The sequence below is a fragment of the Petaurus breviceps genome, unplaced genomic scaffold (assembly GCF_028583685.1).
Source record: "Petaurus breviceps papuanus isolate PSGF00001 unplaced genomic scaffold, PetGlider_PUasm1.0 90734, whole genome shotgun sequence".
NCBI classification, from domain to species: Eukaryota; Metazoa; Chordata; class Mammalia; order Diprotodontia; family Petauridae; genus Petaurus; species Petaurus breviceps.
In genome coordinates, this window is record NW_027187327.1 from 10,545,377 (window position 1) to 10,560,926 (window position 15,550).

General features: G+C 35.0%; 1 protein-coding gene across 4 annotated transcripts in view; it reads left to right on the plus strand.

Moving 5' to 3' along the window:
* Positions 1-15,550, plus strand: part of COL12A1 (collagen type XII alpha 1 chain) — a 145,590-nt gene that overhangs the window by 77,718 nt on the left and 52,322 nt on the right. For all 4 annotated transcript variants that reach the window (XM_069067012.1, XM_069067009.1, XM_069067011.1 and 1 more), the window contains 11 exons: positions 1,625-1,764; positions 1,995-2,127; positions 2,228-2,254; positions 2,593-2,735; positions 5,329-5,458; positions 6,120-6,259; positions 7,263-7,392; positions 8,545-8,687; positions 9,885-10,014; positions 12,285-12,427; positions 12,564-12,693. In XM_069067012.1, coding sequence (XP_068923113.1) covers positions 1,625-1,764; positions 1,995-2,127; positions 2,228-2,254; positions 2,593-2,735; positions 5,329-5,458; positions 6,120-6,259; positions 7,263-7,392; positions 8,545-8,687; positions 9,885-10,014; positions 12,285-12,427; positions 12,564-12,693 — 1,389 coding nt within the window. The remainder of the gene's footprint in view (positions 1-1,624; positions 1,765-1,994; positions 2,128-2,227; positions 2,255-2,592; positions 2,736-5,328; positions 5,459-6,119; positions 6,260-7,262; positions 7,393-8,544; positions 8,688-9,884; positions 10,015-12,284; positions 12,428-12,563; positions 12,694-15,550) is intronic.

Consider the following 15,550-nt stretch of genomic DNA (forward strand, 5'->3'; position numbering starts at 1 on the left):
TCACAGATTCATTAAAGTACTGAAATACTATGGGGAAATATGATTTTAAAATATCGTAATAACTTCTATTCCCACAGTGTTACCTTAATACCTTGGCTTTTCTAATTGTGTTTGTTATAGTGCTGTTTCTCATTTTGGTCAAATAGAAGTTTGGTGGTCCTTTCTTTATCTCAATGGAGTTTTTTATTTGAGTCATTAGAGACAATTTTTTTGATGACTTTAGACATTGTGTAATTTTCATTTGTTACTAGGTTACAGAGGTTGATGGAAAATTAAGACAAAGTACAAGGCATCTGCCAGATGTTCATAATTACTTTAACAGCAGTCTTACTATGGTAGCTAGCAAAATGTAACTGCTGTTGGTTGAGCACTCAACTGTCATTCATTACTTCCCAGCTTTGTTACCTGTAGCCTGGTTTGTTTGTAGTATATTTTATTTATCTTTCTGTTTAAAGTTAGATATCAATGAAAAAACTTAATTATGCATTTATATTGCACTATTTTTTATATAATATCCTTTCTCTATGAAAATTCCTGGATTCAAATGTGTTAAATTTTTGGTGGTGGAAATGGTATAACAATCTACTCATTGGTAGATCAAATTGAACAGGTTCAGCCTTTTTCTAAAAACAAGATGTTCTGTGGTTGTGATGTATGCATTTATTATAACAACTGACATTTACATAATTTTTTGAAGTTTGAAAAAAGCATTACATACAGTCGAGCCTCACAATGAACCCTTGAGGTAGGTACTACTGACATTTACCTCTCTTTTGGATGAAAAAAGAGTCTCAGAGGTGAAATAATTTGCCATTGGGTGCATGATAATAAAAGTCATAAACAAAATTCTAGCTTAGGTCTTCTTGACTCCAAATCTAGTCCACTATGCCCTATGCCAATAGGCCTCATTGTTATATAGCCTTCATTTTAAAGTAATGAAACAATATTTTTTACCTTTTGGAATTAGAGACAATTTCTGAAGGTCACAAACAAATGGATTCCTATTCTTTATGGTCTCATCTTAAAAAATTGAATTGTGATTTGTTTTCGTGTCTTATTCATATGGTAAAATAAGAACATAATATAGGATATATACATATATATTAAAACATATTATATATATTATTGTATTAAATCAAGGTTGGGCTCAGAAGAGCTTTATTAAGCTTTATTAAATAGTTGCATTAAAACTTGTCATTATCATATGTACAAATATATGTATGAATTAGTTATAGTTAGGTATCTTTTATGAATATGGATTTTGTTCAGTTTTCAACTGAAGCATCATTTGGGGGTATGCATTGGAAATTAAAAAATTTCCCATTGTATTTAGTCTGAGGAATAGGAAATTGTATCTGTGGTTTCAATGACATATGGAATTCCTGGATGAGGAAACTCTCTGTACCAATGCATGTTGGCATTTCTCATCAATTTATAATCTTGAGAGTTGCCTAGATCCCCAAGAGTAGAAGCGGCTTGCCCAAGGTCACACAATCAAATATATGTCAGAGGTGAAACTTGAACTCAGATTTTCCTGACACTGCCTGATTTCTACCTACTAGACCACATTGCCTCTTAATCTGTGGGCCATGTTAAAAAATCCTCTGGTCTCTCCTCCCAATAGGTCCTGTGCCTGCACCAGTTAATCTGAGACTTACAGAAGTCACACCAGATAGTTTCAGAGGAACATGGGATCATGGAGCTTCAGATGTGTCTCTTTACAGAGTGACATGGTCACCTTATGGAGCCACAGAAAAAATGGAGGTAGAATTGACTGGCATTTTTATTAGCAGATCACATTTTTCCTTGTCTGAAAGGTAACATAATAGCTCTGTTGCCAGATTAATGTCTTTCTAACTATGGGGATTTTGAAACCCATTGCATGAGAGAGATGAATCTGGCCAAATATTTTCAAGAACCTGCCACTGTGTATGTAGTTCACTAATTTTAAAATTATGGCTGAATTTTATTTTTGGTTTTTCTTTTCTCTTAAGACTATCTTAAATGGTGATGAAAATACTTTGGTTTTTGAAAATCTGAACCCGAATACACTCTATGAAGTTTCAGTTACTGCCATTTATCCTGATGAATCAGAAAGTGATGACCTTACCAGCAGTGAGCGGACATGTAAGCTTAAGTTTTTCAAATAAGATATGGTTTCATACTCTTTGTAATTGTATTTTAAGATACATATGTAATATTTTCCAAATACTTGTTTTCTCTCTAGTGCCTGCGATACCTGTAACAACTATAGGTAAGAATTTAAATTTACATAACTTACATCACTTAAAAATCAAAATGACAACAGAATAATTTATTTAAGTCAATCTTCCCTCATTTTGATGTGGTTTGGCTTTGAAAGGGGGCTCTTCTAAATGGCATACTCTTGGAATGAGTAAAGTTTATTGGTAAATTACTTGAAACTCACTAATTACAATTACTTGTTGACAGGAGAACAGGCCAAATTTAAATCTACAGTAAAAACTTCTGTGTGGGGGGTGGGGTGGGGTGGTGGACTGCACATATTTTTATGGGAAGAGTGGGCTGTGCTTTTGAGTAATCTGCTTTGGGCATTAATGACTTTGTTTTTAGCTCCAAAAAGTGGTCCACGAAATCTTCAGGTGTACAATGCAACATCCAAAAGCTTGACTGTTAAGTGGGATCCTGCGAGTGGGCGTGTGCAGAAATACAGGATCACTTACCAGCCTTCCACAGGGGATGGACCTGAACAAACGGTAATTAACTTGACAGTCTCATTTGGGCCATTCTGCCTTTTTTCTTCACATTGAAAAATATGAGTTACATTTCTGGGTCAGATGTATGACCAAACCAGTGTAGTAAATTGTCTTGTATAATGGAATCATTAGATGTTTTCATGACAGATTATAGCTCCTTTCTGTGATGTCAGCTAGAAATTAGGGGGGCAAATCTCAACAAATACAAATTCCCCATAGCAATCTCTTCTAGATCTATTACATATGAATTTATTTAATACTCTGAATCTATTTTAGCCTTGGAAATCTTTTTTTTAGTAAAATGAGGGAGTTTGATTCAGTGGTTTCTGAGGTTTCTTCTAACGCAAGAGATACAACTTATGATTCTATGTTTTCAGTCTGTACTATCCATGGATTATCAAGTTTATTGATCTCTATGTGAAGTATAGTTCATTTTATTTATCCTGTTTGTTTCTCTGACATTTCAAAAGTTATATTATCATCCTAGTAATCTAAAATATGGTGAACAAATCTATGATTGTCTTATTTCATATTTGTGGAGTATTTTAAGATTTACAATTTCAACCCTGTGAGTTAGATACTGTAGGTATTAGTTTTACTATTTTACAAATGAAGAAACTGAAGTTCACAGAGGTTAAATAACTTGGCCCATGTCCAAATCCAGTAAATGACAGACTTCACATTTTAACTCTGGTCTTCTAAGTGCAGTAGTGTTTTTCCTACTTAACCGTCTTTTTGGTGATTTTACAGATTGACCATATTCTCTCAGTCTTTTAAAAAATATATAAACTGGAGAGTCCTTATATGGTCATAGACTTAGGAACCTTAGATGTCATTCAACTTCAGTCCCCTCATTTTACAGATGAGAATATTGAGGCACAGGGAGAAGTGACTTGGCTAATTTCATTCATCTCAGTATCTGAGCAAGGACTGAAATTTCATATTTTTTGATTCTAAGTTTCAAACTCCAAGTTTGTTTTTGTTGTCTTCTTATCACTCTTAAAAGTCCACTTTCCTTCTTTTATTGATCCTGCATTCACATAGGGGCTATATGTTCTACAATCATATTGGACTTTGCCCTCAGGTGTCATGATTGGATAGAATCTGGCAAATTAATTCTTCTTAAGGTGTCAATTAATAATGACTTAGCTATTTAGGGATCTTTGTGCTTCAATTCTTTGGTTACTTAAAGACAAGGATTTCTAACAGGTAGAATTTCTGCTATCAGCCAGTAGAGGAGGTACTTTTGATTGGGCACATTTTCTAGGACTTTTCAAATTGCACCTAATAGACAGAATTCTATCTTGTATGCTTACAAAACTACCCCTATTCACTGATATATTTTTGAAGGTTTTTGTAACTATGTATTTTTAAATGTGTCATATAATTACATTGACAATTTTCTCTAATAACCTCAAAAATGTGATTAAAATATGTGACATTTTAATTCCTTTCTTGTTAAAGATGGTTATAATGTTTCATTTAGAGATTAATTTGAAATTTAGAATATTTCAATGGATGAGTTCTAAGTTAAAAACATCTGGATTGGAAATAAAGCATCCAGATGTCTAAATGCTTACTCATTGTGGGCAACTCTCCATTTTCATGAGATTTTAATTAGCATGGCATAAACATCTGAATTCAGTAGACTGTTAACAAAATGGACAAATTTTCTTTCAACAGCAAGATAACTAGATGGCCTTGAGCAATGAATAAAAAGCTAACCTCCATAATTAGAGGAAATTGAAAGACTTCATACCACAAGACTGGTATCATGAAATTCACTGTGAACCTTTTCCTAGATGTGGCCTGGCAAGTGTTAGTCACTTAGTTTACTTGGTGAAGGCTGCCAGTGTGGATGTTTTTTTTTTCTTTTTCTGGAAACAGCAAGGAATTTTAAGGTGGTTAAGTGGATAGAGTGCCAGGCCTTGAGTCAGGAAGACTCGTCTTCCTGAGTTCAAATCTGTCCTCTGACACTAGTGTGATCCTGGGCAAGTCATTTAACCCTGTTTGCCTCAGTTTCCTCATCTGTAAAATGAGCTAGAGAAGGAGAAGATACTCCATTATCTTTGCCAAGAAAACCCTAAATGGGATCATGAGGAGTCAGATATGACTGAAAAATGACTGAACAACAAAAAAGGAATTTTAGCTCTTTTGCTGAATTATTTTAGTGTGGTTCTGAATCATATTAAAAAAGACAAAACATAAGAATGGAATTCAATCCTCAATGGTGTGATGTCTCTAAGATCATGCCATTCTCAGGGATCTTGAAATTGGGTAGCAACTCAGATTATGAAGGTATATCTTGAGGGACTTGTTTTTTTTTTCAGAATTTAAACAAATTGCACAATTGGAAGGTTTAGGAAGGGAGAGATCAATAAGAAAAAATTGTTATTAAAAATGAAAATATTTTAAAAGTAGTTTGATGGTAGCTGAATTAAAATGACTTTCTGGCAAGTCAGTCCTGAAACATGTTTTATTTTGTGCTTACAAAGATGAGATCCCTTTTTCAGGTCATAGTTACTGATTATAATAGATTAGTAAGAGTAGAAAAAGAACAAGATTTTAATTCTCTACTCTTGTTTGATTGAAGACCACAATAGGAGGAAGGCAAAACAGTGTGGTTCTACAGAAGCTGAAACCAGACACCCCATACTCAATTACTGTCTCATCTCTGTATTCTGATGGTGAAGGAGGAAGGATGACAGGCCGAGGCAAGACCAGTAAGTGAGCCCAAGTTTGCTGTAGTTTTTCCACTGATCTTTCTTTGGAGTAAAATCACATGTGTATATCAGATAGTGCTTGTCTGACTTAAAGCCTTTAGCACTGACTCCATTCTCAGAGGGATGATCGCTCTATTTTAAAATTTTAATTCTAAGATTGTACTTACTAAAAAGAAATATTGTTGAATTAAATGAAACTTTTCTTTCATTGATTGATATAGTCTAGACTTATTATTTTATTAGTGTGTGGGAACTCCTAGTGTGGAAACATTGTCCATCAATGCAGATCAGCAACACTTCTTTCATTTATAGTCTTAGGAAATTTGGGAACTGAGAACACAAGCAACTTGCCTAGGGTCACACAACTGTTGTGTGTCAAAGGCAATGCTTGAAACCAATCCTTCCTAACTGAGATTGGCTCTCTAGTCACTATACCATGCTCCCTTTTTTTGTTAATTAAAAGAAGAAAAGATTAAAAATGAAAAAAACAAAACAAAACCCAAAACTCTATAGTTAAAAGTACTTTGTTGGGGGAAATAGTATCTCAAGGTAGCTGGGAAAGGAAGCACTGACTCTTAAGTTATGAAAGACTTGTGATTAATGTACTGTATTGACAGAACAAAAAGGAAACTTACTCTATTATGATTTATGCACCTTTCAGAGCCTCTGAATACTGTGAAGAACCTGAGAGTGTATGATCCTTCCACCAGTACGCTGAATGTTCGATGGGATCATGCTGAGGGCAATCCTCGCCAGTATAAAGTTTTCTATGCACCAACTGCAGGAGGTCCGGAGGAAATGGTATTATTTTGTTGAATCTTATTAGGCCATTTGAACTTCATAGGAATTACTTGGAGCTAATGAATCACCCAATTTATTAAATTATAGCAAATGAATGGTTTCCGACTCTTTTAATAGGCTTTGACAAGGGAATAAGGTGGGAGATGTGGAAGAGGGAAGAACAGTTAATAGTATAGGGTTAAATTAGAGGCAGTTATGTCCTCCTGCTTCCGGTCTCTGAGAAATAACAAGACTTAGATATGTGTCTTTCAGTGTCCTGATACTATCAGATAGTGGTATAGTGGTGGATTTCTGGCTCCTGAGTTATCAGAGAAGGAAACTCATTCTACCCTTTCAGAATGATCTAGGTCATAGAATTTAGAGCTGGAAGCAAATTTCTAGTGAGTCTCCCCTCTGTTTTACAGAGGAGGAAACCAAGCCCCAAAGCCATAAAATTATTTCCCCAGTTACACAATCAGTAAGAAGTAGAGCCAAAATTCAAATCCAAGTTCTCAAACTTTTTTGTGAGGATCAAATGAGATTAACGATTTTAAAGCATTTAGCACAGTGCCTGGCATATGGTAAGTGCTATATAAATATTAGTTATTATAATTATCATTATCCCCATTCCACCTTTCCTCTTCTTTATAATATTAAAGATACTTTTGAACTTTTCTTCTCTGATCTTAGATTAACCTGAGCGTGAAGTATCTAATACATTACCTGGTTGTGTGTGTGTGTGTGTGTGTGTGTGTGTGTGTGCGCGCTCACTTGAGCTTATGTTACATGGAATCATTGATTGAGGGCTGAAAGAGACCTTAAAAGTCATTTAGTCCAACCCTCTCATTTTTACAAAGGAGCAGATTGATACCAGTGGTCACATGGACAATAAGTAGAATACATCCAGGTTGAGTTGAAGCTTAATTCATTTAATATAATTTTCAAGTTAAATTCTTCATAGACAGGACTATATAGATTCCCCCATTACTGAAGTTGAGTCCTTGTGTTTCTTTCAAATTATTAGGTAACAACTCCAGGGAATACCAATTATTTTATTCTGAGGAACCTGCAACCTGACACACCTTATACAGTTACAGTAGTTCCAGTCTATACTGAAGGGGATGGTGGACGAACTTCAGACACTGGAAGAACATGTAAGTTTTTTTTAAAAAAATGTACTGAAATAGTCTTTTTATAAAGACAATATCCCCTTTCTTGGAATAACAATTTGAGCACTGATAGATTTAAAGATACTTTCAGAAATTTCACTGGCAATTCGACATATTAATGTTTTGCTTTCTACCTTGCAAATATGTGTTAAGAAGTGTTTTGTAATTTGATGCTCATGCAAACAATGTGAACGGTTGAAATCTGCTTATCTGTCATTTGATCTCACAGGGTTTGCTGATGAATCCCTTTTTGGCATTAAAGCACCATTTTATTCTCTTTTCCATGAAAGAAAACTAGTTTATGGTGTTTTTACTGTCAGTTTTTAAAAAAAAAATGACTCTCATATGTGTTTGCAAGCCTACATTTCTTCCCCTTTTTAGTACTTCTTGGTTTTGGTAAAAATGAGACTAATATTCTGAAATGGTTAATATCTTCTGGTAAAAAAATCCACGAGGAGAAGTTTTGTTATTAACTATACTTTGGGATTCTCTTTCAATTGAAGTTGTCTCTTTTTTTTACTAGCTGCAATTAGCATTCATTAAAAATTGACTATTTATTGGCTCTTTCCCTTTCTTTGCTCTCTCTAAGCCTTTCCCTTCACAGTATGCAATGCATAGTAGGTGCTCGATATATTTTTGCTGAATGTATGAGTGAATGATGGAAACTAACTGAATGATAGCTAATATCTGATAGCTAATAGCAAATGTTGCTTAGTAATCAAAAGCTGTGAGTATTTCTCTTCCTGTGGTCTTTTTATTAAGTATAGGGATATAATGGCAGGTGTTAATATTGCATTTGGATTTCCTTCCCTCTCCCTACTACTTTCTATTTAACAAACAACTGGGTTATTTAGCCAGGGTACTCTAATTTTGCTGTTAAGAAAAAAAATCATCTCTTGCTCATATTCATTGCCCTTTGAGCCAGTACTCCAAAATAAACGAGTAAGGTTGGCTCCCTCTAGTTGCATAAAGTTGCATCTAAAGGGTTTTAAACTTGCTTCAGTAGTTAGGAACTCTGAAACCAAAGGAGAGCAATATTTTATCCTATTGTGGTTTGTGAGCCCTGGCAGTCTTCTAATGCAGACTTGTTGTGTGTAAACAGAATTAAGAAATATGCTTCCATTTTCCTTTGCCTAGTGGTAAGAGGCCTGGCGAGAAATATCCAAGTGTACAATCCCACACCAAATACCCTTGATGTTCGCTGGGAACCTGCACCCGGACCTGTCCAGCAGTATCGTATTGTGTATTCTCCCCAGACTGGCACAAGACCTTCAGAATCTGTAAGTAATTTTGTCTTCTGAAAACTCAGCAAGAGATTTCTGTGACCACATTGCACCTCCTGCCATGAAGACTGGCCAGTAACAATAAACCAATTGTGTGCATGGCACTGCCTGCAGTGGAAACATCATTTCCAGATGAGTGTAGTCATGTGGCAGTATACTAGACTCAGAGTGAGCAGACCACAAGCATGCTAAACTCTACATGGAGGGATCTTTTGTTGTATTTCTAATAAATTGGGACAGGTGTAGTCAATATATGGAAGACTAAGGAAAGGGCAGTCACTGGAAAATATGAGTTAGTTATCAAATGCAAATCTTATGTGATTTAAAGAGTTTAAGTGGACCATTTGAAACACCGATGGAGGAGGCCAATGTGGGTATAACTTGCGAATTACCTATTCGTTCGTCACGTCTCCTTGTTATTTATATAGCTAAAAACATACCTCCTGAAGTTGACAACCTTTTTCTTGGATGAGAAATTATTTGATTTTAGTTTATAGCCACTGCACTTTTCAGTTGTGCTTTGGCGAATATGTTCATTTAGTGGTCATTTAAGTTACAAATTTGTGTCCTTATAGTACTAGGACACTAAATTAAAACTCAAGTGGGAAAATAACTAATTTAGTTGGCAAGGCAAGACAAATCAGTCCATGATAAATGACATTAATGCAATGTAAGAAGAATAAAGGAAACTGCTGTCTATGAGTTAAAGCTTCCCAAATGTTTAGCTTTGCTCTCTCCTTGATGTGTTATAGACATCCGGTTGACTATGTGGGCATAGTACTATTTGGCCTTGGTTTGAAATATAAAGCATTTCTCCCCAGAATGTGAGCACTTTTACAAATTTGTTAATTTTTGGGTAAAAGAAACAAAAACAAACAAACAACTACAATACAACTTACTCTCTAAGCACAATATTATTTGAAAGTCTTGACTACTAACATGCAATGGGATGCAATTGAAGCTAGTTAGTCAGTGGCAAGTGTGTACTTAACAGTTTTTTGGAAGGAGATGTTCCTGAGAACAAATTGAATGTAATAGTATGAAAATAGCAGGCCAATAACAGAAAGTGCAGTTAGCATTTGACTAATCTGGGCTAAGGTCCTTTGTTATAGGTATTATGATGAGTTGAGAAACATGACTTGGTAAGCACTTGGGTTGTCATCAGATTAACTCTTGGCATTGTTTCCCCTTCAGATCACAGTACCAGGAAATGCCCGCACAGTACATTTGGAACGCCTGACTCCAGATACGCCCTATTCTGTGAACATTGTCGCTGTGTACTCAGATGGAGAGGGAAATCCCAGCCCTGCTCAGGGCCAAACATGTGAGAAAAAGACCTTTTCTATCTCAATTTCCATGTACCTAAATGTAGGATTTCTTAGAGAGAGGGAGGGATAGTTTCTTTAAGCAATTGTTGAGTAGATTTCCTCCATTGGTTCTGCTTTTATTCACATTTTAGGCTGAAAATGTTTACAGTGTCTGATCTCTGTGCTTTGATTTGGCATTGATTTTTGTCTTGGTTAGCATTACTTCCACTTGGGACTTAAACTAGAAGGCCCTCTTTTTGAGGAAGTTTCCTTTTCTCAGTTCTTTCTAATTTTCCACTCCCTAGTTCTTCTTCCCTTTGCTCTCCCATATACACAATGGTTGTTCTCTTTAAACAAGAGTCTTAAAAAAAAGTCTAAGGGTTTTGCGTTCCATTGGTCTCCTGAAGAGGTGGTGGTGGTCACCAGTCTTGGAGTCAGGAGACCTGGATTTGCGTTCCAACTCCACCATTTATAAGCTTTGTTAGCTTATATGAGCTTCAGGGACTTATTTCATATATATATGTATGTATAAATATATTCATAGTTCAATATATTTACAATATTATAATATATTTTGTATATAAAATGCAATGATTTAATAATTACAGGATGTGACCTAATATATTAGTTATAGTTTATAATATGTTTTTGTATAAAATATATTATTGTTAGTATATTATCTCCTGATAATGTAATGTCTACACTGTTACCCTCTCAGTTTTGTTTGTGAGGAAGTTATAGTAAGGCTTAAAGCCCTATAAAAATGTAAGATGTTATCACTACTCCTGCTACTATTATGATTACAAGAATGACAACAAAGATTCCTTTCTTTTCCAGGCCATAAATCTTAGCAAATCTATGGTGATAAAATATTCTCTGCATTAATATTAACCTCAACCTTAGATATGTAGCAGTTTAAAGCTTTTATCAATTTATAATAAGACTGGAGAGATTTCATAAGAATGGATCTTAAGTTCATTGAGTCCCAATCTCCCATTTTAGAGATGAGAAAAGTGAGGCTCAGAGGAGTGAAATGACTTGTCCAGCGGTCATGGTGCCAGTAAGGAACAGAGTCAGGGATGAAACTCAGGTCTCTTGACAGCTAGGTCATCATTTCTTCTATTGTAGAATGCTAATGTGCTTCACACATGGAGATATATATGTCATCAACAAGCAGGAAGGCCAATGAGGTTATTGCAATAGTATAGGTCAGAGGGCTGAAGCCCTCAGCTGGGATAGTAGCCATATGAGAAGAGATGTGAGAGATATTAGAGAGACAGAAATGAAAAGATTTAACAAGTGATTGGATAAGACGGGTGTGAGTGAGAGTAAGAAATTGTAAATTGACTATGAGGCTGTGAATCTGATGGACTAATAGTATCTTCAGGGGGAAAGAGGGGCATTCAGAAGAGGACAGAGTTTTTAAGGAAAGATATAATGGATTCTACTTTGGATGTGTGGAGTTTGAGATGCCTATGAGACATCCAGTTCAAAATACCTAATAGGCAGTTGGTGACCCAAGACTGGAGCTCAGGAAAGAGACTATATAGATCTAGAAGTCATCTGGGAAATGATAATTAAACCCATGTGAGCTGTTATGGTCATTAAATGAGAGAATATATAGAAAGGAGAGGGTACACGATAGGGCTTTGGGTGCATACACAGTTAGGAGGCATATGATATCAATGATAATCCAGTAAGGAACACTGAAAAGATATGGCCATATGAAGTAGGAAATTTGGAAATAAAAGAGCAATATCATGAATATCCAAGAGAGAAAAGAGTATCTAGTAAAATATTCTTTCATTAAAAGGCTCCTTGTGAGTAGGAATTGTTTTATTCTTCATACCTGTATCCCTAGGGCCTACCACAGTGCCTGATAAATAATAGATGCTTAATAAATACTTGTTGATTGATTCACTAATAGGAGATGACAGTCAACAGTGTCCAATGCATTAGGGGGGGTAAAGGATGAAGGTTAAAAAAAAGCAATTAAAAATTATTCATACTTTGGAGAAAAAGGTTATAGTTGAATCATGAGGTCGCAAGTCATATAGTAAGAGTCTGAAAAATGAGTGAGAAGAGACAAAGTAGAGAAAAAATATTCTGATAGCTTTTTATATACTTTAAAATTTCTATTATGTTAAGCATGCTAATAAAACTTCATGTAAAATAATTCTCTTCCTCTTATATTGTAGCCAGACACTCAGTCTTGAGGAATTTCCAAACTGAGTAGAATATTTTTATGATGATCTGGAACTAATCTTCTTAAACATTGATTATTTAGTACCACGAGGTGGGCCAAGAAACATGAAAGTCTTTGGAGAAACAACCAATAGCCTTTCTGTAACATGGGATCATGCTGATGGACCTGTTCAACACTACAGGATCATTTATTCTCCTACTGTTGGTGATCCAATTGATGAATATGTAAGTTTTCTTACTATTTTGTCAACTCTGTAAAAATTCCTTATGTCACTTCAACTAAATTATTTCAAACATTTCTTTTCCCAGGCCAAAATATAGCATATATTTAAAAAAAATTATTATTACATTTGTCTTTTAGACCACAGTTCCTGGTAGAAGAAATAATGTAATATTACAGCCCCTGCAAACAGATACTCCATATAAAATTACCATTGTTGCTGTTTATGAAGATGGAGATGGCGGACATTTAGTAGGACATGGAAGAACTGGTAAATTTCCTTTATCTTTTCTTTTTTTTGGGGGGGAATAATCTGATTGTTTTTGTATTGATATAATGTGACATTTCTGGTAATATCCTGATTGTTTTTGTATAGATATAAAATGATACCCTTTAGTTAGAAAGGACATGTTGACCTTAACTGATTTAAAAAGTTGGATTATCCATTTAATGGTAGGGAAAAGGGTTTCTTAATTCATGAAAATCTATAGAAATTTGCATACTTTTACCTTGGTTTTGTTGGTTTCATTTCTTGTGTGCAAGAACAGTATAATTTGCTCGTGACATCATTGGCTCAATATCTAATTAGTTGATTCATTCAGTTAATTTAGTTACCACTTATCAATTAATTTAATGAAACCTTAAATATTTGGGCATATGGAAATGAATAAAAATGGTCCTTTGCCTCATAAATCTGTCTTTCTTCAGTACCACTGTCACTGAGTCCAGTAATGAATATATAATTGAAAACTTTTATGATGTTGAATACAAATTGGAGGTGGGTGGGATTCAACTTAGATGTGTGTAACCAAAAGCTCCTGTGTTTTGGATTCTGTTTTATTCTGTAAGAACAGGTAAAGTGACATGGCTATTAGTGCTTCCCTAAATCCTGTTCATTTTTCTAAATAATACTTGCAAAGAATAAGATTTTCCTTGATTTAAGTGGAATACCATGTAAGCTATGGTAGAAAATTAAGCTCATTGAGGTTAGGTACTGTTTCTGTTTTTATCTTTGTATTCCCAGTGCCTAGTACAATTCCTGGCAGAGTAGGTGCTTAATAAGTTCTTGTTTTTGGAAGAGTACCAATTGTCCATTCTGAAGAGAAAGGGCTAAAGAGAAATGCCATCCATCTCAGTAATTCCAGAAACATGTGAATTTGTAAGTCTGTCTACAAGGTATAGTGAAAAATAAAGTGAGAAATACATTTCATTCTATATGGAGGAAGATTAAAAATTCATATTTCTCTTGGCATCTCTGATTTCTAGGATGTTTTAGTGTTTGTATATTACTCCTTAGGGAGAAATGGAAGGTTTCAGATGAGTTTCCACCAATATAGTGAAAAAAAGTTATGTTCTTTATAGAAAGAGTTAATCCATTCTACTTTAAAAAATTGTATTGATCATTCAAATCTGCTTACCTCTTCACCCATATCATACAAGGAATAGTAGCTCAGTGCTACTAGCTGAAATGTCATTAAAAATAGCATTTCATAGAAAAAGAATGTAGGGGTAGACTTTCTGTAAGCATGAGTGCAAACTAGTGACATAATATTATATGCAGTGAAATGAGCACAGGATGGGGAGTTGAAAGATTCTTGATTTTACCTTGGATAAGTCATGATGCCTCTGAGCATTTGGTTTTTCATCTGTAATATGAGGGGTGTTGGTGGCTTGCCACAAGGGAAGCAGCTCTGGCTATATGTCATATTGATGTTTTGGATACACATCACTATCAAAATTATAAACATGTACATTAGAAAAATAGCACTGATATTGTGAGCAATCTTCCCCCCCCGCCCTTTTCTTGTGTGGGATGGTAGTGATAGGGCCAATTCTTTTCAGTCAATATTTTTTATTAAATGCTTGTCTGTTATGAGCCAGAAATCATGCATAGCACTAAGAATGATATAGAGACAAATAAAACATAGTTTATGTCCTAAATGAGATTATAATATAATTGAGGAGATGACATATGGACATTAAAAGTATGTCTGACACTACAAGTGAGTGTGTGATGAGTCCCTAGTGAATGATACAGACAGGAAGTGTGACACAACTTTAGAGGAAAAAAAGGTCACTGTTGATTGAAGTTATCAGAGAAATCTTCATTTAGGAGGCAAGACTTATGGGGTAGATAAGTTTTAGTTAAACAAGTAGGAAGAGGGTAGACGGTTAAGAAAGGAGAAATATTGCCTTAAGCAAAAGTATCATTGCAAGTACCACTTTCCCTTAAATATGGAGACTGAAAAGAATCCAGGTACCATCTTTGTTTGGAGTTGAAGTCCAGACAGATGGTGTTCTTTGATGTACTTGGATGTGCCCTGGAGCTGGACCTATCTGAAATTAGATCCATATCCATGGGAAGATCAAATACAAAAAAATCTGCTTTGCCAGAATGTCTTAGCTTTTAGTATGGTTACAAAGATTCAGTCTTTGGTTATAGAATCATAGACTTTGGAGGTGGAAAGAAAATTTAGTCCAAATGGCACCTAAAAAGAATCCTTACTATAACATACCTGATAAGTGGTCCTCCAGCATGTGCTTGGAGATCTCCAGTGAGGGGGAAACCATCATCTACAGAGATAGGTTCTTACATTTTTTGATAGTTCTAATTGTAAGTAAGATTTTCCTTATATCTATCTCAATCAGCATCTTTGCTGCTTTTCCTATTGTTTCTAGTTCTGTTGGGTCTGTTTTCCAAGAAGTGACCTGGAAAACGGAAGACTTTGTCTGGAGAGGACTTGATGGCTGTCTTTAAATATTTGAAAGAAAGATTAGATTTGCTTAATATGGCAATAGAGGACAGAACCAGGAGCAATGTGTAGGAAATATAAAGAGGCAGATTTTGGCATTATAAAGGGACTACTTTTCTAACAATTAATTGGATCTGTCTAAAGGTAGAAGGGGCTATCTCATTATATAGTAAGTTCCCCGTCCGGAGACATTTTCAAGTGGAGGCTTGATTATCACATGTGGTTGGTGTTGAAAGGAGATTCTTGGTGATGAACAATTGGATTAAATGGCCTGTAATATGCCCTCCAATTCTAGGATCTCTGAATTTTATGAAGAGATAATCTCTAACGTCTTTTCTATTGTCAACAATTCTAGAATGTATTTAATGTTGTATA